General features: G+C 36.7%; 2 protein-coding genes across 15 annotated transcripts; both read left to right on the forward strand.

Annotated features, from left to right (window-relative positions):
* Positions 1-191: 191 nt before the first annotated feature.
* On the forward strand, positions 192-3828 carry LOC108047247 (glycerophosphocholine phosphodiesterase GPCPD1). 2 transcript variants are annotated; one of them, XM_017127355.1, is made up of 6 exons: positions 192-322; positions 462-603; positions 1100-1496; positions 1648-3105; positions 3158-3304; positions 3407-3828. In XM_017127355.1, exons 3-6 carry the CDS (start codon positions 1101-1103, stop codon positions 3524-3526), a joined length of 2121 nt encoding a protein of 706 aa, XP_016982844.1. In that variant the 5' UTR covers positions 192-322; positions 462-603; position 1100; the 3' UTR covers positions 3527-3828. The 2 variants fall into 2 exon arrangements, with proteins under 2 accessions (XP_016982844.1, XP_016982845.1); XM_017127356.2 differs by lacking the exons at positions 192-322; positions 462-603 and having other exon boundaries at positions 1490-1584.
* Positions 3829-11417: 7589 nt separating this feature from the next.
* LOC108042591 (potassium voltage-gated channel protein Shaw) lies at positions 11418-23393 on the forward strand. Of its 13 annotated transcripts, none has more exons than XR_001769218.1 (10): positions 11418-11701; positions 14226-14460; positions 14779-15094; positions 15154-15271; positions 15334-15528; positions 15946-16164; positions 16364-16967; positions 17914-18042; positions 19260-19553; positions 21071-21171. XR_001769218.1 is itself a non-coding variant. In XM_017120926.2 (10 exons), exons 4-10 carry the CDS (start codon positions 14841-14843, stop codon positions 21367-21369), a joined length of 1836 nt encoding a protein of 611 aa, XP_016976415.1. In that variant the 5' UTR covers positions 11418-11701; positions 14226-14255; positions 14320-14460; positions 14779-14840; the 3' UTR covers positions 21370-23393. The 13 variants fall into 13 exon arrangements, 7 of the variants coding, with proteins under 7 accessions (XP_016976415.1, XP_016976414.1, XP_016976417.1 ...); XR_001769214.1 differs by having other exon boundaries at positions 19260-19716; positions 21053-21161; XR_001769213.1 differs by having other exon boundaries at positions 19260-20272; positions 21053-21152.
* The last annotated feature ends 1258 nt before the right edge of the window (positions 23394-24651 follow it).

Genomic DNA, 24651 nt, shown 5'->3' on the forward strand with positions numbered 1-24651 from the left:
TATGTTTTAAAGGAACTTAATAAACTTTATTAATATATTCTATGTTTAATATTTATTTTGTCTTAAATAAAATTTGAGTAATTGGTCTTTAAATAAAATGAATAAAATCCGTAATGTTTTTAATTGAGGGATTTATTTTTCAAAAAACGGTGTAATATCCGGTTTCTGCGAAACGGTCACTCGTTTGAATGTTCCTTTCCCACTCCCACCGGCGACCCGATTTCCCTTGAAAAAATAATGCAACTCACAGTTATAGTCGGATCGGACGCCCTCGCGGCGCTAAAATCGGGCAGATAATATATAGTATTGTCCACTATAATTGGTATTATTATATATTTAATCCCCCATATCGGCATAAAGTGAAAAATCGCGTGTTTATTAGCTACAATCCGTGAAAAAAAACAGCTGCTATGAGTAGAAAATTGGGCGATTCTTCAGTTTGCACATTTCTTTTGTTATAGTTTCGCACCTCTAAGAAAAACCAAGAAAATCTAGGAAAGTTGAGGGAAATTAAAAAGTAGAGGAAGAAAACAGCAGCAAACCAAAACAAAACAAAGCGATTTGCCTTTTGTTTTCGTTTAGTTCAGCACGCAACCACACAAAGTAAGTGATAAAAATAATTTACGTCACCCGCTGATAAGGTCAATAACAACAAATGCAATTAATCGTGTGTGTTAAAATAATGGCATTACTTGCACTCGATAAAATTATCAACTTGTGACCGTCATTAAAAATTACAGAGTACAGTGGTCACTCGGTGCAAGTGATTTAATAAGGTCCGAAGGTTGTTTACTGTATATGTTTTGATAGCTGTCACAGCTTTCCAAACACAAAACTTGAACTTAATGGGCATTTTTTTATGAACTCATTTATGTAAATATGTTTAACTATTAAATTTAAAAGTTTATTATACATCTCTTAAATCGAATTAAAATTTATCAAAAAATTTGTGTATTTTTTAACGTTTCACTCATTATCAAAATATTAATGATAATGATGTTTTCAACTCATAATATCTTCTTTTGTTATCAAGCTTAAACATACTTTCTGTTTTGCAATTGTATAAATATTTATTAATTAAAAATTTTGACCCCAACAGAATGCAAAACTGGTTGGCTTCCCACGATGGCGATGAGGATGCGATGGCAGCGCCATCCTCGTGTCCTTCGTCCTCGGAAAACGCCAGCCGATTGGGATCCCGAAGGATCTTTGGCGATATAACAACCAACCGACTGTGGACTTTTAGGGTCCTGATGAACCAGAATCTGGCCGCCAACGAGCAGTTGGCCATCGTGGGCAACTGTGAGGCCCTGGGAAATTGGCAGCACTCGGGAGCGGCCCTCTTGTCCAAGGAGGATGACGATGAGGATAGCAATCTCTGGACGGGAGAGGTCTATGTTCCGCGTCACTGCGACACTGAGTATCGCTATATGGTCTGTGCCGTCGATCCAAGTGCCGAGCAACTGATGGTCCGTCGTTGGGAAACCCAATTACAGGTTTACAATTTGATTATGTACTGACCCTATACGAGTAGAGTCAAAAAATCCAGCTGGACTCGGGATGGGATTTGATTTGTATGCACTCGTATGGGACTCAAAAATGTGTGCCTATAAAATTGCCAGACTAAAAAAAGCCCCTTCCTTGCAGCCTAGAACTATCAAAGAACTGGATGAGCGGCCCGCCAAGGAGCAAACGGATATATTTGGATCGTTCAGGGGCCAGGAGAAGGTGGATCGGGGATGGCTGACGAAGGAGACTCTGGTCCAGCTCAAGTTCTTTTATGCCCCGTTCACGTTTAAGCAGCGCATGAAGAGAAGGCATATACAGGTGAAGGTTACGCCCATGAACCTGAGTATTCCGAGTGCCAGTTGTGAGTCCCTCACGCCCCTTTCGCCTCTGGAGGACTCCCTGTCGAATGACACGCACGACACCAAGGAGAACGGCGGAGAATCCTCCACGGCCTTTGCCTTCAGCGAGGTGGTCACCTTGAGTGCCGACGAGTGCGAAATCAAAGCGCAGGAGCAGTTTGGCACGGCCTGTGGACCCACCGACTTGGTTATATTCCATCTGACCGTCGGAGACTTTGAAAACACCGCTTATCTGATTGATTTGTACAGCTACAGCTCTCGAGTCGCCAAAGAAGATGGACCGCCGAATCACTTGGGCTATCACTATGTGCTGCCCAATCTTTTCAAGCGTTCCGAGGGCAACTTGGAGCTGCCAATCACCTGTGCCAAGGGCCATCGACCTCTGGGAATGATGCGACTGGGCTATCTTATCGTAAAGCCCTCCTCGCAATGTGCACACATGGATATGAGTGTCAGTTATGCCCGATACTGGAACAAGAAGTGGAGGGGTCTGGATGTGGGTCATCGTGGTTCGGGAACCAGCTTCAAGGCCAAGGATGCTGTGATTCGAGAGAACACCATTACGTCCTTGAAGAATGCCGCGGATCATGGTGCCGATATGGTGGAGTTCGATGTTCAGCTCAGCAAGGATCTGGTGCCGGTGGTGTATCACGATTTCATGATCTATGTCTCCCTAAAGTCCAAGTGCAGCATGCAGGAACACGATTTCCTGGCCCTACCGATGAGGGAGCTAACGCTGGAGCAGTTGAAGAAACTGAAGGTCTATCACATAGCCGAGGGTCTTTCCAGGGAAACGCGCTCATTTCACAACGATGACTTGCTGGAGCACCAACCCTTCCCCCAGTTAGCCGACGTTCTGGACGCCCTGGATGTCCATGTGGGCTTCAATATAGAAATTAAGTGGTCCCAAAGGCTAGAGGACGGCAAAATGGAGGAGGAATTCGAGCATGTGGTGGATAGAAATCTCTATATCGATTGTATATTGGATGTGATCCTGCGAAAGGCTGGGAATCGCAGGGTGGTTCTTAGTTGTTTTGATCCTGATATCTGTACCATTCTGAGATTCAAGCAAAATCGATTTCCCGTCATGTTTCTAACGCTTGGCAGGACTACGAAGTACAAGCAGTATTTGGACCCCAGGGGTAACTCCATGGAACTGGCCGTTTGGCATGCGGTGGCCATGGAGTTCCTGGGCGTTGTGGCACACACGGAGGACCTGCTGCGAGACCCCAGTCAGGTAACATGATCCACTCTCGAGTCGTGAATCACTCAGCTACGGACGCTTTTAGGTGAATCTGGCCAAGGAGCGCGGCTTGGTGCTATTCTGCTGGGGCGACGACAACAACTCCAAGGACACCATCAAGCTGTTGAAGGAGCTCGGCCTGCACGCCATCATCTACGACAAAATGGACGTGCTGACCACCAAGGAGGTCAAGGTGAGTCTGTGGTTCAATTGAGGTATAACTACTGGCCATGCATTGCATATGATACTAAGATTAAAATGTGATTACAATTAATCGGTGCTTGTCTCCTCATAGCAAAGCGTTTTCCACCTTCAGGCCAAGGACAGCCAGAAGGAGCTGCTCAAATTGCAGGCCCTGGAAATGGGACATGTCTGGCACACCACGCCCGACGGAAACGAGGAACAGCAGGCCTAGGCATTGGACTTTGGATCCTCTATACTATTTTATACTCATCTTTATGTACGCAAATACCGCTTTGCTAGGACCAAAACTCATTTTTCCACATCTGCCGTCACCATTTCCCCATTTCGTCACTTAGCAAAATGCATTTGATTTTTATAAATAGTTTAATTAAAATTGTACTTAATATCTGCCCAACCAAAATAGAAACTTTTTTCTCTAAATCAAGCGCTTAATTGCTTGCCAATTTAATTCAACCGCTCTGTACTTCAGTTCTTACGTTCCCAAATCTTTTATAAAACAACTTTAAAGAACAATTTAAAATAGTTTAATTTATGGGTATTGGCGTTATCTGCATTTTTGAATAAGTTTTCATATTAGTTATTTCCAAGTCTTCGATGACTTGGAACCAGGTGTCCCATAATTGAACTTCCACAACCCATAACTTTACCAAAAGTAAGCCAATTCCAAAGTGGCATACCTCTAAAGATTTGTGATTCGATTCTCTAAAAATCTGCATTCAAAATTTTAAATTGAACTATGGTCAAATTTTTGACCCATTTTCATGTTAGTTATTACTTAGTTTTCCGATGTCTTGCAAAAGAGTGACTAAAAATTCGACTTCAGGAGTCCTTAACTTTACCAAACTTTAGCCGATTCCAAAGTGGCATACCTCTAAAGACTCGTGATTAGATTCTCTAAAAATCTGCATTCAAAATTTTAAATTTAACGTTGGTCAAATTTTTGACCCATTTTCATGTTAGTTATTACTTAGTTTTCCGATGTCTTGCAAAAGAGTGACTAAAAATTCGACTTCAGGAGTCCATAACTTTACCAAACTTTAGCCGATTCCAAAGTGGCATACCTCTAAAGACTCGTGATTAGATTCTCTAAAAATCTGCATTCAAAATTTTAAATTTAACGTTGGTCAAATTTTTCACCCATTTTCATGTTAGTTATTACTTAGTTTTCCGATGTCTTGCAAAAGAGTGACTAAAAATTCGACTTCAGGAGTTCATAACTTTACCAAACTTTAGCCAATTCCAAAGTGACATACCTCTAAAGACTCGTGATTAGATTCTCTAAAAATCTGCATTCAAAATTTTAAATTTAACGTTGGTCAAATTTTTGACCCATTTTCATGTTAGTTATTACTTAGTTTTCCGATGTCTTGCAAAAGAGTGACTAAAAATTCGACTTCAGGAGTTCATAACTTTACCAAACTTTAGCCGATTCCAAAGTGGCATACCTTTAAAGACTCGTGATTGGATTCTCTAAAAATCTGCATTAAACATTTTCAATTTAATGTTGGTCAAATTTTTGACCGATTTTCATGTTAGTTATTTCTAATTTTCCGATGTCTTGCAAAAGAGTGTCTAAAAATTCGACTTCAGGAGTCCATAACTTTACCAAACTTTAGCCGATTCCAAAGTGGCATACCTCTAAAGACTCGTGATTAGATTCCTTAAAAATCTGCATTCAAAATTTTAAATTTAACGTTGGTCAAATTTTTCACCCATTTTCATGTTAGTTATTACTTAGTTTTCCGATGTCTTGCAAAAGAGTGACTAAAAATTCGACTTCAGGAGTTCATAACTTTACCAAACTTTATCCGATTCCAAAGTGGCATACCTCTAAAGACTCGTGATTAGATTCTCTAAAAATCTGCATTCAAAATTTTCAATTTAACGTTGGTCAAATTTTTCACCCATTTTCATGTTAGTTATTACTTAGTTTTCCGATGTCTTGCAAAAGAGTGTCTAAAAATTCGACTTCAGGAGTCCATAACTTTACCAAACTTTAGCCGATTCCAAAGTGGCATACCTCTAAAGACTCGTGATTAGATTCCTTAAAAATCTGCATTCAAAATTTTAAATTTAACGTTGGTCAAATTTTTCACCCATTTTGATGTTAGTTATTACTTAGTTTTCCGATGTCTTGCAAAAGAGTGACTAAAAATTCGACTTCAGGAGTTCATAACTTTACCAAACTTTATCCGATTCCAAAGTGGCATACCTCTAAAGACTCGTGATTAGATTCTCTAAAAATCTGCATTCAAAATTTTCAATTTAACGTTGGTCAAATTTTTCACCCATTTTTATGTTAGTTATTACTTAGTTTTCCGATGTCTTGCAAAAGAGTGACTAAAAATTCGACTTCAGGAGTCCATAACTTTACCAAACTTTAGCCGATTCCAAAGTGGCATACCTCTAAAGACTCGTGATTAGATTCTCTAAAAATCTGCATTCAAAATTTTAAATTTAACGTTGGTCAAATTTTTCACCCATTTTCATGTTAGTTATTACTTAGTTTTCCGATGTCTTGCAAAAGAGTGACTAAAAACTCGACTTCAGGAGTCCATAACTTTACCAAACTTTAGCCGATTCCAAAGTGGCATACCTCTAAAGACTCGTGATTAGATTCTCTAAAAATCTGCATTCAAAATTTTAAATTTAACGTTGGTCAAATTTTTGACCCATTTTCATGTTTGTTATTACTTAGTTTTCCGATGTCTTGCAAAAGAGTGACTAAAAATTCGACTTCAGGAGTTCATAACTTTACCAAACTTTAGCCGATTCCAAAGTGGCATACCTCTAAAGACTCGTGATTAGATTCTCTAAAAATCTGCATTCAAAATTTTAAATTTAACGTTGGTCAAATTTTTCACCCATTTTCATGTTTGTTATTACTTAGTTTTCCGATGTCTTGCAAAAGAGTGACTAAAAATTCGACTTCAGGAGTTCATAACTTTACCAAACTTTAGCCGATTCCAAAGTGGCATACCTCTAAAGACTCGTGATTAGATTCTCTAAAAATCTGCATTCAAAATTTTAAATTTAACGTTGGTCAAATTTTTGACCCATTTTCATGTTAGTTATTACTTAGTTTTCCGATGTCTTGCAAAAGAGTGACTAAAAATTCGACTTCAGGAGTTCATAACTTTACCAAACTTTAGCCGATTCCAAAGTGACATACCTCTAAAGACTCGTGATTAGATTCTCTAAAAATCTACATTCAAAATTTTCAATTTAACGTTGGTCAAATTTTTGACCCATTTTCATGTTAGTTATTACTTAGTTTTCCGATGTCTTGCAAAAGAGTGTCTAAAAATTCGACTTCAGGAGTCCATAACTTTACCAAACTTTAGCCGATTCCAAAGTGGCATACCTCTAAAGACTCGTGATTAGATTCTCTAAAAATCTGCATTCAAAATTTTCAATTTAACGTTGGTCAAATTTTTCACCCATTTTCATGTTAGTTATTACTTAGTTTTCCGATGTCTTGCAAAAAAATTGAATAAAAATTCGACTTCAGGAGTTCATAACTTTACCAAACTTTAGCCGATTCCAAAGTGGCATACCTCTAAAGACTCGTGATTAGATTCTCTAAAAATCTGCATTCAAAATTTTAAATTTAACGTTGGTCAAATTTTTCACCCATTTTCATGTTAGTTATTACTTAGTTTTCCGATGTCTTGCAAAAGAGTGACTAAAAATTCGACTTCAGGAGTTCATAACTTTACCAAACTTTATCCGATTCCAAAGTGGCATACCTCTAAAGACTCGTGATTAGATTCTCTAAAAATCTGCATTCAAAATTTTCAATTTAACGTTGGTCAAATTTTTCACCCATTTTTATGTTAGTTATTACTTAGTTTTCCGATGTCTTGCAAAAGAGTGACTAAAAATTCGACTTCAGGAGTCCATAACTTTACCAAACTTTAGCCGATTCCAAAGTGGCATACCTCTAAAGACTCGTGATTAGATTCTCTAAAAATCTGCATTCAAAATTTTAAATTTAACGTTGGTCAAATTTTTGACCCATTTTCATGTTAGTTATTACTTAGTTTTCCGATGTCTTGCAAAAGAGTGACTAAAAATTCGACTTCAGGAGTTCATAACTTTACCAAACTTTAGCCGATTCCAAAGTGGCATACCTCTAAAGACTCGTGATTAGATTCTCTAAAAATCTGCATTCAAAATTTTAAATTTAACGTTGGTCAAATTTTTCACCCATTTTCATGTTTGTTATTACTTAGTTTTCCGATGTCTTGCAAAAGAGTGACTAAAAATTCGACTTCAGGAGTTCATAACTTTACCAAACTTTAGCCGATTCCAAAGTGGCATACCTCTAAAGACTCGTGATTAGATTCTCTAAAAATCTGCATTCAAAATTTTAAATTTAACGTTGGTCAAATTTTTGACCCATTTTCATGTTAGTTATTACTTAGTTTTCCGATGTCTTGCAAAAGAGTGACTAAAAATTCGACTTCAGGAGTCCATAACTTTACCAAACTTTAGCCGATTCCAAAGTGGCATACCTCTAAAGACTCGTGATTAGATTCTCTAAAAATCTACATTCAAAATTTTCAATTTAACGTTGGTCAAATTTTTCACCCATTTTCATGTTAGTTATTACTTAGTTTTCCGATGTCTTGCAAAAAAATTGAATAAAAATTCGACTTCAGGAGTTCATAACTTTACCAAACTTTAGCCGATTCCAAAGTGGCATACCTCTAAAGACTCGTGATTAGATTCTCTAAAAATCTGCATTCAAAATTTTCAATTTAACGTTGGTCTAATTTTTCACCCATTTTCATGTTAGTTATTTCTAATTTTCCGATGTCTTGCAAAAGAGTGACTAAAAATTCGACTTCAGGAGTTCATAACTTTACCAAACTTTAGCCGATTCCAAAGTGGCATACCTCTAAAGACTCGTGATTAGATTCTCTAAAAATCTGCATTCAAAATTTTAAATTTAACGTTGGTCAAATTTTTCACCCATTTTCATGTTAGTTATTACTTAGTTTTCCGATGTCTTGCAAAAGAGTGACTAAAAATTCGACTTCAGGAGTTCATAACTTTACCAAACTTTATCCGATTCCAAAGTGGCATACCTCTAAAGACTCGTGATTAGATTCTCTAAAAATCTGCATTCAAAATTTTCAATTTAACGTTGGTCAAATTTTTCACCCATTTTTATGTTAGTTATTACTTAGTTTTCCGATGTCTTGCAAAAGAGTGACTAAAAATTCGACTTCAGGAGTCCATAACTTTACCAAACTTTAGCCGATTCCAAAGTGGCATACCTCTAAAGACTCGTGATTAGATTCTCTAAAAATCTGCATTCAAAATTTTAAATTTAACGTTGGTCAAATTTTTGACCCATTTTCATGTTAGTTATTACTTAGTTTTCCGATGTCTTGCAAAAGAGTGACTAAAAATTCGACTTCAGGAGTTCATAACTTTACCAAACTTTAGCCGATTCCAAAGTGGCATACCTCTAAAGACTCGTGATTAGATTCTCTAAAAATCTGCATTCAAAATTTTAAATTTAACGTTGGTCAAATTTTTCACCCATTTTCATGTTTGTTATTACTTAGTTTTCCGATGTCTTGCAAAAGAGTGACTAAAAATTCGACTTCAGGAGTTCATAACTTTACCAAACTTTAGCCGATTCCAAAGTGGCATACCTCTAAAGACTCGTGATTAGATTCTCTAAAAATCTGCATTCAAAATTTTAAATTTAACGTTGGTCAAATTTTTGACCCATTTTCATGTTAGTTATTACTTAGTTTTCCGATGTCTTGCAAAAGAGTGACTAAAAATTCGACTTCAGGAGTTCATAACTTTACCAAACTTTAGCCGATTCCAAAGTGACATACCTCTAAAGACTCGTGATTAGATTCTCTAAAAATCTACATTCAAAATTTTCAATTTAACGTTGGTCAAATTTTTGACCCATTTTCATGTTAGTTATTACTTAGTTTTCCGATGTCTTGCAAAAGAGTGTCTAAAAATTCGACTTCAGGAGTCCATAACTTTACCAAACTTTAGCCGATTCCAAAGTGGCATACCTCTAAAGACTCGTGATTAGATTCTCTAAAAATCTGCATTCAAAATTTTCAATTTAACGTTGGTCAAATTTTTCACCCATTTTCATGTTAGTTATTACTTAGTTTTCCGATGTCTTGCAAAAAAATTGAATAAAAATTCGACTTCAGGAGTTCATAACTTTACCAAACTTTAGCCGATTCCAAAGTGGCATACCTCTAAAGACTCGTGATTAGATTCTCTAAAAATCTGCATTCAAAATTTTCAATTTAACGTTGGTCTAATTTTTCACCCATTTTCATGTTAGTTATTTCTAATTTTCCGATGTCTTGCAAAAGAGTGACTAAAAATTCGACTTCAGGAGTTCATAACTTTACCAAACTTTAGCCGATTCCAAAGTGGCATACCTCTAAAGACTCGTGATTAGATTCTCTAAAAATCTGCATTCAAAATTTTAAATTTAACGTTGGTCAAATTTTTCACCCATTTTCATGTTAGTTATTACTTAGTTTTCCGATGTCTTGCAAAAGAGTGACTAAAAATTCGACTTCAGGAGTTCATAACTTTACCAAACTTTATCCGATTCCAAAGTGGCATACCTCTAAAGACTCGTGATTAGATTCTCTAAAAATCTGCATTCAAAATTTTCAATTTAACGTTGGTCAAATTTTTCACCCATTTTTATGTTAGTTATTACTTGTTTTCCGATGTCTTGCAAAAGAGTGACTAAAAATTCGACTTCAGGAGTCCATAACTTTACCAAACTTTAGCCGATTCCAAAGTGGCATACCTCTAAAGACTCGTGATTAGATTCTCTAAAAATCTGCATTCAAAATTTTAAATTTAACGTTGGTCAAATTTTTCACCCATTTTCATGTTAGTTATTACTTAGTTTTCCGATGTCTTGCAAAAGAGTGACTAAAAATTCGACTTCAGGAGTTCATAACTTTACCAAACTTTAGCCGATTCCAAAGTGACATACCTCTAAAGACTCGTGATTAGATTCTCTAAAAATCTGCATTCAAAATTTTAAATTTAACGTTGGTCAAATTTTTGACCCATTTTCATGTTAGTTATTACTTAGTTTTCCGATGTCTTGCAAAAGAGTGTCTAAAAATTCGACTTCAGGAGTCCATAACTTTACCAAACTTTAGCCGATTCCAAAGTGGCATACCTCTAAAGACTCGTGATTAGATTCTCTAAAAATCTGCATTCAAAATTTTCAATTTAACGTTGGTCAAATTTTTCACCCATTTTCATGTTAGTTATTACTTAGTTTTCCGATGTCTTGCAAAAAAATTGAATAAAAATTCGACTTCAGGAGTTCATAACTTTACCAAACTTTAGCCGATTCCAAAGTGGCATACCTCTAAAGACTCGTGATTAGATTCTCTAAAAATCTGCATTCAAAATTTTCAATTTAACGTTGGTCTAATTTTTCACCCATTTTCATGTTAGTTATTACTTAGTTTTCCGATGTCTTGCAAAAGAGTGACTAAAAATTCGACTTCAGGAGTTCATAACTTTACCAAACTTTAGCCGATTCCAAAGTGGCATACCTCTAAAGACTCGTGATTAGATTCTCTAAAAATCTGCATTCAAAATTTTCAATTTAACGTTGGTCAAATTTTTGACCCATTTTCATGTTAGTTATTTGTAAGTTTCGGATGACTTGTAAAAAGGTTAAAGGGGTATATAAAGGGCATTTTACTTTCTAAATTTATTAAACAAATACGACAAGTAAAAACTTATGTATTGAATTAGTACATAAATAATATGTAAGCTCACAAACTTAGAAAAGTCTTATAAATTTATAGACGGAAACCCTGGCTCAAAGTTTTAGAGCGACGCATCACTCATACGCAGGGTTGCACTTTGGCGCCATAATCAAGTGAATGTCAGAGCAAAAGAAAGACGGAAACGAAGAAATGCACTGCGCATGTACTCACTTCTGAGTACATCGAGATGAAGAACAATATCAACATCCCTCCAGAGAGAACGGAGCGTGAAAATTCCATCGGTGTTGATTCAGTTTGTTCGGATTCCTTTTCAGTTTGTAAAATCGCCTCGAACGGTTCGGAACGCGCGCGCGAAGAGAACGGACGGCCAACTCCCCGGAAAGAAAGAAAATTAGAGAAAGGAGGCGCCCCCCCAAAAAAGAAAACGAGTGTAGTTTAGTAGTGTAATAGTCCTAAGTTTAGTTCTCCCCTTGCCCCCTGCAATTTTTTCGAAACACAAAAAGCCCCGTTTTTCCTGCATTTTCCCGTTGGTTTTCCTGTGTGCAGAGTGAAGAAATCCCAGTATCGGAACTATGTTTATGGGCAGAGCGCAACGAGGCCGCAGGATGAGAGAATAGGTGAGAGGTCGAGAGGAAGGCGGGATAGGGATATGGTTTTCTTCCTCGGATCCGATGGATGGCTATAAGGCCAGCGGAATGTGTATATCTGGGCGGTTCGAGGAGCATTACTTGGCTTTACCTTTAAAGTCGGACAATAAGGAAGTTTGTGATACACCAAAAACGGAAAAATCGATGCGTGCGCGACGACAACACACACGTGTAGGTCCTACTATGTGTGTGTATGTATATCAAGTATACGCCAAGTTAACCGAGGCAGGCAACTTCATACCACAACAAAAACACGCTACTTACAAAACACTCCTGACCTACTGTGTGTGCACCCCCATTTCCCCCATTTTCCATTTTTGCCCCCCAAAAGGCAGTTAAGCCACCTTCTAACTACTCTACTTGCGTGTAATGTTTTTTTTTCTGGGGGAAGGAAATTCGGTATCAAAAAATAGGAGGGAAGAAAAAGCCGAAACTCATTTTAAATACTTCTGGTTTTTGGCCAAGAAGTGTGTGTTTTCTAGGGTAGCTTTGAAGGCTCCCCTGCTCATTAGAAGTGAATTAATAATGCGGCTACATATATGTGCATGCAGCATATGTATATATGTACACTTTAAACCCATGAATATTAAGCTAGAATTTGGCAACAGAGTGTGTATAACATAATCATTAGCATTAATTGCAACTGAATTCCACCACTTTCCTGGGCAGGAAAACTGCCCTCAGCGTGTGTTTGGCTTGTTTGTTTTGTTTATAAAGCCTCATGAAAATTGTGTGAGTTGTTTTGTATTTTTATGGCGCTGATTCGAAAATCGAGAACCGAAATTGAGGGGCCGCCGGTTGCGGGTAAACATCCAATGGACAATGATGAGAATCGACAACAGAAAAAGAACAGCCCGGACAGACAGACAGTTGGTCCGAAAAGTAGACGGACTAAACGCTGTTGCTCACTTTGTGTATGTAATATACTCGTTCACACACTTCAGGCCAAAATAATAGGCCTGTTGGCATAGGCAAAATACTAAGGGAAGTGGAGGCTTGATTTAACGTCATGAAACTATTTATATTGAAAAACTAACATTTTTTTTGCATTTCTTCTTTTTATTGTAGACAATGATTAGTATTCAATAATATTATAATATTATCCAATTATTCTGTTGAAGATCTAACCATCTTTCATATGCTAATTTAAATGCGACTTTTAAGTATTTTCCGTAAGTCCGGTGCCATTTTCTTGACCGCTGCTGTACCCATGGGTATCTAGATACATTTGTATCTGTGCGTGCGAGAGTGTAAACAATGCAGCGCCAAAACTAAATATTGTTTAAGAACAAATATTTGCCTTTGTGCAAATCACGAAAGGCAATTTCATTATTCCGTTACGTTCTGCTCCTTTTTTGTATTTATTTTTTTATATACTACAATATAGTCTTTTCCGTGCCACTCTCCAAAAATTGATGACGCTATCGATGATATGGTTGGACTATATTTAGTTAGATCTGGGAAAAGAAAAGATAAACCCAAGTGGGATGCGCTTCACGAGCTGCTAATGGGTCAATTCAATCGAAGCGAATATTATTGCCCATTTTCCAAATAGATGGCCTTATTTTGAGCGTTGAGTTTGTTGATTTTAAATATTTATGCGGCGTAGAAATACTCGCTAAATAAAGTGAATCCAGGCATTGAATCATAGGATGCATTCATCAACTAGTTCGGAAAACGGAAATTAATAAAAGGGGTAACACCTATTTCAACCAAATTCATCCGGCACACTTTTGCACATAACTTAATCATTGGGATTTGAAATCACGTATCCATATTCATTGTTTTAAAAGTAAACAAGCTTTCCGTATTCCGCCATAAATTGAAGATGTGCGAAAGTTGGCCACTCACTGAAATGAAATTAAATATATGTAGATATTTTTCAATGATTTGTATACAGAAAATATTGATTTAGAATCGATGATTTGTATGCTTAACATTCGGGGGCGAGGTCAGGTGAATTTTGTTTATGGGCAGACTTTTGAGAATATTTGATGGATATTTAAATTTAATTCAATATTGTTGTTGAAGACTGTTAACATTCTTATATAAATAAGTTTTCTATATCATTAAATGGCTTTAATTAAATCCGAAAAGCGATCCAAAATAGAGTATTTTATTATCGTGCATATTACCTTTTTTAGCTACCCCCAATTTCAGAGTTCTTAAAATAGTTGTGCGTGCGTAAGTAATAGACTTTTTACTCAGCACATGTGTCTAGGTCATAAACTCATAATTATAAGCCATTAAAATGAAGGGATCGCATAAGATATACTGAGTTTCATATGGCTCTTTGATTTTAAAATGTAATGGTTTTTTATAAACTGCCGTTTTAGATTCTCATATTGCAATAAAATATAGGTTTCGACAATAATTTTAGTAACTTTTGCCGTGAGTTTACAAAAGAAAGAAGCACTATTTTGTAAACTATTTGGAAAATGTAATGTTTTAAGTAAAAGAAATGATCTTAGAATTATAAATACTTATCTTTCAGCGCCATGTTGTCCCATCCAGCCCCAGCATAGTGAGTAGTCCAATCCCTAGGATGTTTTGGGTTTGTCCCTAACATCTGGATAAACATTTTCAAGTGGGAGTCCGCGGGCTTGAGACCTGATCCCCAGAGGGTGCCGAAAAGTGGATCGGAGGAAGTGACAGGAGAGTGTGGCGCCTTGGACGAGGGGCACACAGAACTGCAAAAATCGTGGGCAAGGACAGCAAAAAGCATTCAGGTTGGCCAGTAGAAAATCAAAACAAATCGAAAATATTCACTTAACAAAACACCCACCAAAAAAAGGAAAACAACCACCCACAAAATATTTTAATTAATTTGCAGAAGCGCATGTAGTAAAAAACAACCAAAAAAATAACGTACACTGAATACCATAATTCTAAGAAGTAGCTGCAAATGAAATGATGAAACACATTATATCTTTAAACAACATCATTTTTATATACTTGATTCGATTCATTTTAATTTGTGCTAAGAATCACTCTCTAAATATACAAAAATCAACAGACGGTGCTCACAAAGTTTTCAACAATTTCAGTTCGTTTGCCCACCAGCAAACTTAATTCCTTATGATTGACTTTTGATTTCCTAATTGAGACAATGACTTATATACCTAAAAATATGCAACACTATGCGCATGCAGCCATGAACCTGATCAATATGGACTCGGAGAACCGGGTGGTGCTCAATGTGGGTGGCATTAGGCACGAGACCTACAAGGCCACGCTGAAAAAGATCCCGGCCACGCGATTATCGCGATTGACCGAAGCCCTGGCCAATTACGATCCGATATTGAATGAGTACTTCTTTGATCGGCATCCGGGCGTCTTCGCACAAGTGCTCAACTATTACAGGTGGGTTGGTAGTTCTATTTACCATACTTTTAATTTTACTAACATAATGGATTTTCCAGAACCGGTAAGCTGCATTATCCCACAGATGTTTGCGGACCGCTGTTTGAAGAGGAATTGGAGTTTTGGGGCCTAGACTCGAACCAAGTGGAGCCCTGCTGTTGGATGACCTATACACAGGTCAGTTACCTATTCAAATTTATTAATAATATTTAACAACATTTTTATTGAACCATTTGTAGCATCGCGACACTCAGGAAACCCTCGCCGTATTGGATCGTCTCGATCTGGATACGGAAAAACCGTCCGACGAGGAATTGGCACGCAAATTTGGGTTCGAGGAGGACTACTACAAAGGCACTATATCCTGGTGGCAGGAGATGAAGCCGCGCATTTGGTCCTTGTTCGACGAGCCCTACAGTTCCAATGCCGCCAAGGTAAGTGGAATATCCGCTAATGTTGTTATTTAATAAAGGCAACTACTTCTTCAAGTCCAAAGCTTGAATTGCCTATATTAAAAGTCTATGAAAAAAATTATAGTATATTTTCATTTTAATTTACTGTAACTTTTGAATGCATTAGGTCAAATTATATAGAAATTCATTTGGCGGAACAAACACTTAAATTCTCATTTCAATTAAGCTATAAATAATTTCGACAATTTTACGAATGAGTAAGGAGAACACCCACATAAAAATTCCATTTAAAAGCAATCTAATAAGTAATTACAAAGTGCTTTAGATTTTAGTTTTGCAATTTGTATTCAGCGTCGCATTTGTCTTAATTGAAAAAAGTGAACAAATCTCAAGGCAAATTAAGGCATTAATCATCTCATAAATGTATTTATTTTTCAGACCATTGGCGTGGTTTCGGTGTTCTTCATCTGCATTTCGATCCTGTCGTTCTGCCTGAAGACCCATCCCGATATGCGGGTGCCCTATGTCCGGAATATTACAGTGAAAACTGCGAATGGAAGTAACGGCTGGTTTTTGGACAAAACCCAGACCAATGCGCACATAGCCTTCTTCTATATCGAATGCGTATGCAATGCGTGGTTTACCTTTGAAATATTGGTAAGAGATTGAATAAAAGGTATTAAATAGTCAGAATGTCAAGTGAATATTTAAGACAGTTAACAGTTTTTAAACAAAATATTTCAAAAATGTTTCAATTAAGCCCTAAATTGCAAACTTAAGTTCATAGAGATCCTGACTAGTTATAACCCCATTTTGCTAAGAGTAAAATTTAAAAATAATACTATTCCTTTTCCAGGTGCGCTTTATCTCATCGCCGAACAAGTGCGAATTCATCAAGTCATCTGTTAACATCATAGATTACATAGCGACGCTTAGTTTTTATATCGATCTAGTGCTTCAGCGATTCGCATCGCATCTGGAGAACGCTGACATCCTCGAGTTCTTCTCGATCATCCGCATCATGCGTCTGTTCAAGCTGACGCGCCACTCGTCCGGCCTGAAGATCCTGATCCAGACGTTCCGGGCCTCGGCCAAGGAGCTGACCCTGCTGGTGTTCTTCCTCGTCCTGGGCATCGTGATCTTCGCCAGCCTCGTCTACTACGCGGAGCGCATCCAGCCGAATCCGCACAACGACTTCAACAGCATCCCGCTGGGCCTCTGGTGGGCCCTGGTCACCATGACCACCGTGGGCTACGGGGACATGGCCCCCAAGACCTACATCGGCATGTTCGTGGGCGCATTGTGCGCCCTCGCCGGCGTACTAACCATCGCACTGCCAGTGCCCGTCATCGTCAGCAACTTCGCCATGTACTACTCGCACACGCAGGCCAGGGCCAAACTGCCAAAGAAGCGGAGACGAGTGCTTCCCGTCGAGCAGCCGCGACAGCCCCGACTGCCAGGTGAGTCCATCTGTGAGCTCGTTGAAAAGTGGGACAAGCTAATATTGTCCATTGGGGCAACACACCCACTCACAAGCACATCAAAAATTGTACATATTCCGGGACATCAAGAGATTTGTCATGTGTTTTTGAGACCAACCAGGTGTCAAATCTTCGGAGACTCTATATAGTTATTGCGTGAAACATATTTCCGACCCGAAAAACAACACTAAGAGGGGTTTTTTAATAATCCCGATAAAAGAAACTCAAAACAAATTAATTTACAAAGCAGTTGAGGATTGAAATGAAAATGAAAGTCGAACTTGTCATTGAAAAGTGGGCCAAACACAAATTGTTCATTGGGGTAATATCAAAAATTGTACATATTCTGGGACAACAAGAGATTTTTCAAGAGTTTTAAAAACCAACAATACACAAAATCCTCAGAGATATTATTTAGTTATTTTATGAAACATATTTCGGATTCAAAAAGCACCACTATGAGGGGGTTTTAATAATACCAATAAGTGCTGTCCATAAAAAAAAAAAAAAAAGTATTCATGAATGTCTGTAAAATAATTAACAAAGCACTTGATAATATGTATCTTAGGAATAAAAAAGGAAATGAATGAATAGAAATCAAGAGATCAGAAAATTACAAAGGAATTTAATTTCTTCTAATTAAATTTCTTTGTAATTGAATGTAATAATTTCAATTAATTTAGAAGGGATTTAACATTTTATTGATTGAAATAAATAAATGGCTATGTTGTATCTACTAAACCAATTAAGTCTTATAAGATAAAATTAACAAGGGGAAATTTTTTAAAAGCTATTGTAAAGTACATTTTGGGAAGAACATTGCATAATTAAAGTGGTGCTAAGAGAATAGATTAAAGTTATTGAATCTATAGTTACTAAAGTACAACATTCTCTTGGAAATTCTTAACAAATGTTTATTTTGCAGGTGCCCCTGGCGGTGTCAGTGGCTGTGGCACCCCGGGCTCGGGTCCCCATTCCGGTCCCATGGGATCCGGGGGCACGGGGCCTCGTCGCATGAACAATAAAACGAAGGACCTGGTCAGCCCCAAGTCAGGTGAGTCTTTGTGTGTCCTCACTCGATTGACACCGATCCCCACTATCCAAGCAAATGCAAGCATCAAGCTAAAGCCACAAAAAAAAAAAAAAAAAAACCCATTTGAACCGAGCTGCGCTTCAAAAAGGCACCGCCAAAAAACCAAGTATACCACTAAAAGTACCAAAAACGAGTAAACCAGCCAAACCAAGCCAACAAAGTTCTTAACCCGTCTTTAAAAGCTCGCACAGCTGCACCCTCAGTACGAAAGTAATCGAGTTCAATGGATTAACTTTACAACACACAACCCAGTAATAAATACTCGTTATCCTTTGTGCCGTCTCGCAGTTTTTCCTGGCAAATGAATATTAATAGTAATTGATAGTATATTAAGAGCCCAGTTTGTACAGCCAAGAAATACGAATCTTTAACCCAAAAGGACTTATGATCTTGGGTGCGCTTCCCCTTTTCGGCTATTCAATATCCATTATATAACATATCATTCGTCGTGTACGTGTATATATGTACTCTATGTAATTACCATGCATTTAAGGCTTCTTTATTCATACTCCATTTTATAACTTTCGAGCTAAGCTTTCATTTCACGCAATTAATTCAATGGGACTTATAATGGTGGATTATGGAGGAAAAATGGGAAATCGATTGGAATGTAAATGGAAAATTAAATTAACTAAATTAATGTACTCAAAAAGGTCACCGAAATCATATGCCTAGTTGCTCTTAAGAAAGTTCTTCAATATATTTAACACAATAACCGAAGGCTAAAGCTTGGAAAGGTTACATTTAATATAAATATTTTTTCTATATTCCTTTTTCCAACTCATCGATCTCCATAAATATCCCAAACGCCAGCTATAAAGCCAAAGATTCAAGTCATTACCACATCATTTAATAAGCAGACCTTCACCCCTTCTCCATCCATCGAAGGCATACTTGTATATTCAAAGTCATCGCCCTCCAATCAGTTTAGGATTTACTTTTTCCATTGAGTCAGCAAAATACAAGAACATGTATCGTACCAATATATATATATATATATATACCCTTTCTTCAATGATTATGATACCCAGATACGAGACTCTTTATTATATATACCTATTAAAACCTTTGATTTTTCATGTTGATATCTTTGCTCCATGTACTTTCGTTTACTTTTAATATAATTTAATTTTATTGATAAACGATCCAATCCAAACCCCAAAATCTTGTGTAAATAGATGAATATACAACAATGATTGGCAAACCGCGTGATGGCAAAAAGAGCAGGCTGCTCTAAGCCGCAGAACACAACAGCAACAACAACATGAACCACGAAACAACAACATCAACAACAACAGAACCAGCCGAAGAACCAATAATCCCCCATACCATTACTTCCAAGCTGAAACTTGCAATGAGAGATGATCATTTCTATATAAGAATTCGGCAAACTGATCTATGAGTAAATGAAAGGAAAAGTAGAGAGAAAAGCCCGACGACTGGATAAAGATCAGATATTGAAACGGATCGTGGTACGTTGGATCGAAGAACATATATCTGGATGCCATATAGCTATAGATATGCATATGATTACTATGATTACTCGTTACTCGCGTCGGCGACGTCTGCTACTGCTATCTACTGTTACTACTACCACTTCAACCTGCTATATAATCGTATATATAACTACAATATGTAATTTTCTACGTGTTTTCCTCTCTCTCTCTATATTTCTCCACCTATCTTTACATAAATAATATTATATATTATATATCGTGTACGTGTTGTTCTTCAGTTCTGGCTCGTTCGTTTCTTGGTTGCCAGTGTATAATGTATAAGATACTATATATATTCAGATCTGTAACCGTATCTTCTCTTTCTCTGTGTGTGCGTGTGTAATTTTGTGGATTTTTTAGTTTTAGTCTCAATGCCCCGAATCAGAGATCCCTTAGCTATATAAAATTGATCAAAAAACATGGAAACAACTTTGTATTATCTCGAACTCTTGTATTTCAGATATGGCCTTCAGTTTCGACTAAGACAAAAAACAGAACAGAACCAGAAAGATATTTTGTAATTTGTTAAGCCAGACACAAGAAACAAGAAAAAACTCAGCAACAAAATCGAAAAAAAAACGAAACGAAATCAAAACGAAACCTCAGTCAAATACAAAATGTAAAGCGATAAGAAATCCTCGGTTCGTTCATCTATCATGCTATCAGCTAACCAAAACTCGGACTCTGCTGGGCGGGTGTGTGTTGGTTAAGAAACCTTTATTATCTACCCCTAACAACTTCCAACTTTCTTGTTCTCTTCCAACCCGAAAAATCCCCAAACCAAAAGTGTCAAATAGTTGAAAAACTTTGAAACTAGTTCGTAGCAAGCAGAAACTATAGAGCCACCTTCACCAATCCGATTTCCCAGCATTTGATTCTACAAAGTTTGCCACGACCCCGCCCCCGCCCCCACTGCTGACCCCTCTGCCTGAGTCCAAGTTATCCACATGAGCGGAAATCTTAGCCCAATGTAGTTTGCAGATATATTGTATCTAGCCTCCTGTGTGTGTATTTATATGACTATTTATCGAGCATGCTGCATGTGACCTGAACTTTGACCCGAGTCTTAGAGTGTGATTAGTGTTTCATAGTTGTCGATGTGTGTGATGTTTGTACTCGTGTTCGTGTTACACCTCCCTCAGAAAACCACCCCACCCCTCGTATATCGTAGTAACCAAGTGCACCCAGTAATTACCATCAGCAATTTTGAAAATGAAAACATGTATCTCCCACCTGCCATAATAAAATTCGAAGTTTACCGAATTTGGACTCTCCAGCTTGACTAACCGACTTAATGAAAATAATATTTATTTCTCTCTCTCTCTTTCTTTTTCTTTCTCTGTTTTTCTCTTACTCTCCTGGATTTCCACCTACTATATATCTATCTATTGTTTCCGGCTATATAAATCCACCCACCTACTTCCTATCCCACCGAAACCGATAATCCTTTCTGTGGCGGGGTTAAAAACAAAAAGTTGCTCAACTTTTCGCAGGTCCACTGGGCGCTAGTATCGTGGCGATGAGTCCCAGGACAATGTTGGACCTAAATCCTGCCCTGGCGATGGGCAAGCCCTCGTTCCAGCCCCGAGTACCCACCCCCCTGGCAGCCACGCCCCCTGCATCGGGAACTAGCACCACCACTGCTGCACCACCACCTCCACCAGCAGCACCACCCAGCATGGTGGTGCCCAGCATTGCCGTGTCCACCACTGCGAGTGTGGGCAAGGACTCGGGCATCTCCACCACCACAACCACGACCACACAGGAGACCAGCAAGAAGGCCTTCCTCTAAGTCACCAAGGCAGCCAAGGGACCCAAGCCACCTGATATCTATACACTCTCCCATATCCCCCAAATAAGCAATATCTATTCGATATCACAGCCTTCGCATACGTATTCGCAAGAGGACGAAGAAGGAGTGTCTCAGAGATGGCCTCACTTATCATTGATCATCGATGGTCCTTATTTCAGTCATATCACTCACTGTGTTTCAAAGAGTCTAATACACCAAATATCGAAATGAATATCATATATTCACATTAGAGTCGGAATACATTGGAGAACAGCCTCAAAATCAAATCAATTGTGATTCTATTTATTATTAGAAGTATTCTTTGAGTGTCGGAAGAGGTTTAGTTAAATAACCAACTATATGGTTTACGCTTTTTTACTCTTTTCATAAATTAGTTCATTATTTTTAAACACATCAGATATAAAAAGCAATAATCCTTATGGAAAACTATTCAAATAAAATTTACAAATAAATTTTGCTTTAATTCCGGAATTGAACTGTATTAAATATTGTGTTGTGGTTAACATTTAAAAAACATATATTTTATAAGAACGATCTAGCCATCTCTGATCGAAGGCAATAAATAGACTCGCAAGTTTCGTTCACCATATCACGACATACCTATCAATATCGAACCTAAACATAACCTTAGCTAAATATAGATAATCCAATTGCTTGACGACAACATTTGACCATCGAGAGATAACCAAGACAGAGCGAAGGCAACGTTTTTAACCATACATAGTGTTTTTACCGAATGCAAGCTTACTAACGATCCATTTTTTACATAAGCCATAGATATTAAATCGACGAGGAGTGTATATAAACCTAGATGCTTTACAACTAGGTTTGCCAGTTCCTTATGCGTTGTGTAAAGACTCGACTTCGGTTTGAAAGCTTTAATTTGATATATTTACAAAGGAAGACTCCAACTCAAACTCGGTGTTAGCGAAGCTTAATTAAACAGGAACCAATCAAAAAGTACATATACTGTTTAAAAAACCATTCAAGCCAGGCACGTGTTGACTTTAACTTTTCCCCGAACTTAAAATGCGAAAGGTGCTGATTTTCCTCAACGAAAGACGCAAAAGTTTTTAGGAAAAACAAACGAAATTTTCCATCTCTTGGCACTTTTCTCTCATCACTCAGTTGCATGCTGGGATTACTCGGTAAGCTGAGAAATAATCGTTTCTTATATTTTCCCAACCTGAACAGTTGGCTTACATATCAACAAACAGAGAGACCTTAACGAAAATTTCAAATTTCTACCACTTAAAATGCAAACTAGTTCTAATAAATTTTATTCGGAACCCTTCTCCCCTTCCACGAATAATTTTAAAACAAACAAAGAATCTAGAAGCGGTTGGGAATTCCTTACAGTTCCGTTCAGTTAACTTGAATTTGTTGAAAAAGTTTACAAACTGCTTAGGGGTTAGGTGGGTGGATTTAGCCCAAAAAAAGTATTTTGGAGTTCGCGTGGTTCAAAAACAAACAGGTTTGCAAATTGTTTTCCCCGACTTTCCTTTGATTTTACTTTCGCAAGTCATTAGCTAATTCTCTTGTACATTTTGAATATATATCTCTCAGCAAGCATTTTGTCTACATATTTGTAAGAATAAACATAATAATTACTAAGAACAAACAAAGGAACAAAAGCAAGCAAAATAATAGGATGCAAAACTTAAGCAACATTGAGATCGAAGATGGGCAACAAATAAACGAAGTTTGCAAAACATTTGTTAAGTTTTTACAATGAACAAAGCATTAATAATAACTAAATTAATACTAAATATTGCAAGCTATAGAAAATGGATATAAACAATTGTTTATATCGTTGTGTTGTTCTCGCTATGATTTCGAAACTGTTTTTTAATTGTATAGTTAAGCAAATTGTATACTATTTGAACTAAACAAAACAAATTGTTCTCTCAATAATTCATGAACAAACCAAATTAAACTAATTATATATAAATTTATATATATATAATTGAACAAATATATATAAAAAATGATAAACAAATGCAATAAAGAAATCTATTGAACACCAAAAACAAACAAAACAAATTGTATATTTCGCTGGGATTGTTAGGGAACTAAAAAAACTCACTTTAATGTTAATAAAAATATATTTCGCCTTTTCATCAAGATTCAAATAGATGTTTTTATTTATAGAAATCCGCGAATACAATGAACTTGAAAAGGAAAATAAATTTGTGGAGCTTACTTTGCTGTCTTGATAAGAGTCTTTGAACGCTTATCAATTTAATAGAAAACCTTTTTTTGACCATTTCCTCAAATCTAGCCTGTGCTGACGCAATCTTATAATATTTTAGCCTGAATAACCTTGCATTGGAATGGGACTTACAAAAACAGGTGTACATTTTTCTCTAAAGATTTCTAATTAGTATTTTCCCAATTTAATGATCCAACTATTTTTAAAGAAATTTTAATAATATTAGTACTACAGTATTATTTTATGATTTACTTCTTATTTTAATAAACTATAAAATTGGAGATACCAAAAAGAGAAATTCGCAAGTTTTTTATATTTAAAGACTTTTTTCAGGGGTACTTTTAAATTCGTCAATATGAGTGAGCAAGTAGTAGATAATTTCTGTCCAAATATGCAATTTTAATTTGTGCTTGATTCTCAACGGCAAATGCGAATTCGATCAACTTGAAGAGACAACTAAATTTTGTGACTTAATACTTATATATGTGTCTTTAAACATTTATCAATTAAATACAGGTTCCCTTTTCAGATGAACTTCCGAGCTCTCGACAATTTATAATATTCTCTTATTCAATTTGATCCTAGATAACCTTTATGTTTGTAATTTCTATAGGCCATGGGATTGTGCTTAGAATATTTATGAACAACACAGCAACAGAAACAAATAAGAAATATAGCACAAAATATGTATTAGTATTATAAATTGTTTTAAGTGCTTAAACATAATTCTGTTTATTTATTCACATTTCCAGAGAATAACAAGGTAATAGATTTTTTTGTCTTACAACTTCATTTTATATTTTATAAAAAAATTACTTGAAATAATTTTTAAAGTATTTAAAATTTCCAATCTGCAAATAATTTGCAGTTGTAAAAAAGCTTATAATTGTTACCAACTTTAATTAATTAATTACAATTAATTTAAAATTACATTTAAAATGTCTTTTTTTTTTTTTTTTTTTTTGAGCTACTAATATTCTCTACCTGCCTGGCAAATAAAATTTTTCGGTAAAGCACAATCTCCTACCGACATTTTGCGATAAAAGAAA

The sequence above is a fragment of the Drosophila rhopaloa genome, unplaced genomic scaffold (genome assembly GCF_018152115.1).
Source record: "Drosophila rhopaloa isolate 14029-0021.01 unplaced genomic scaffold, ASM1815211v1 contig_2, whole genome shotgun sequence".
Lineage (NCBI taxonomy): Eukaryota > Metazoa > Arthropoda > Insecta > Diptera > Drosophilidae > Drosophila > Drosophila rhopaloa.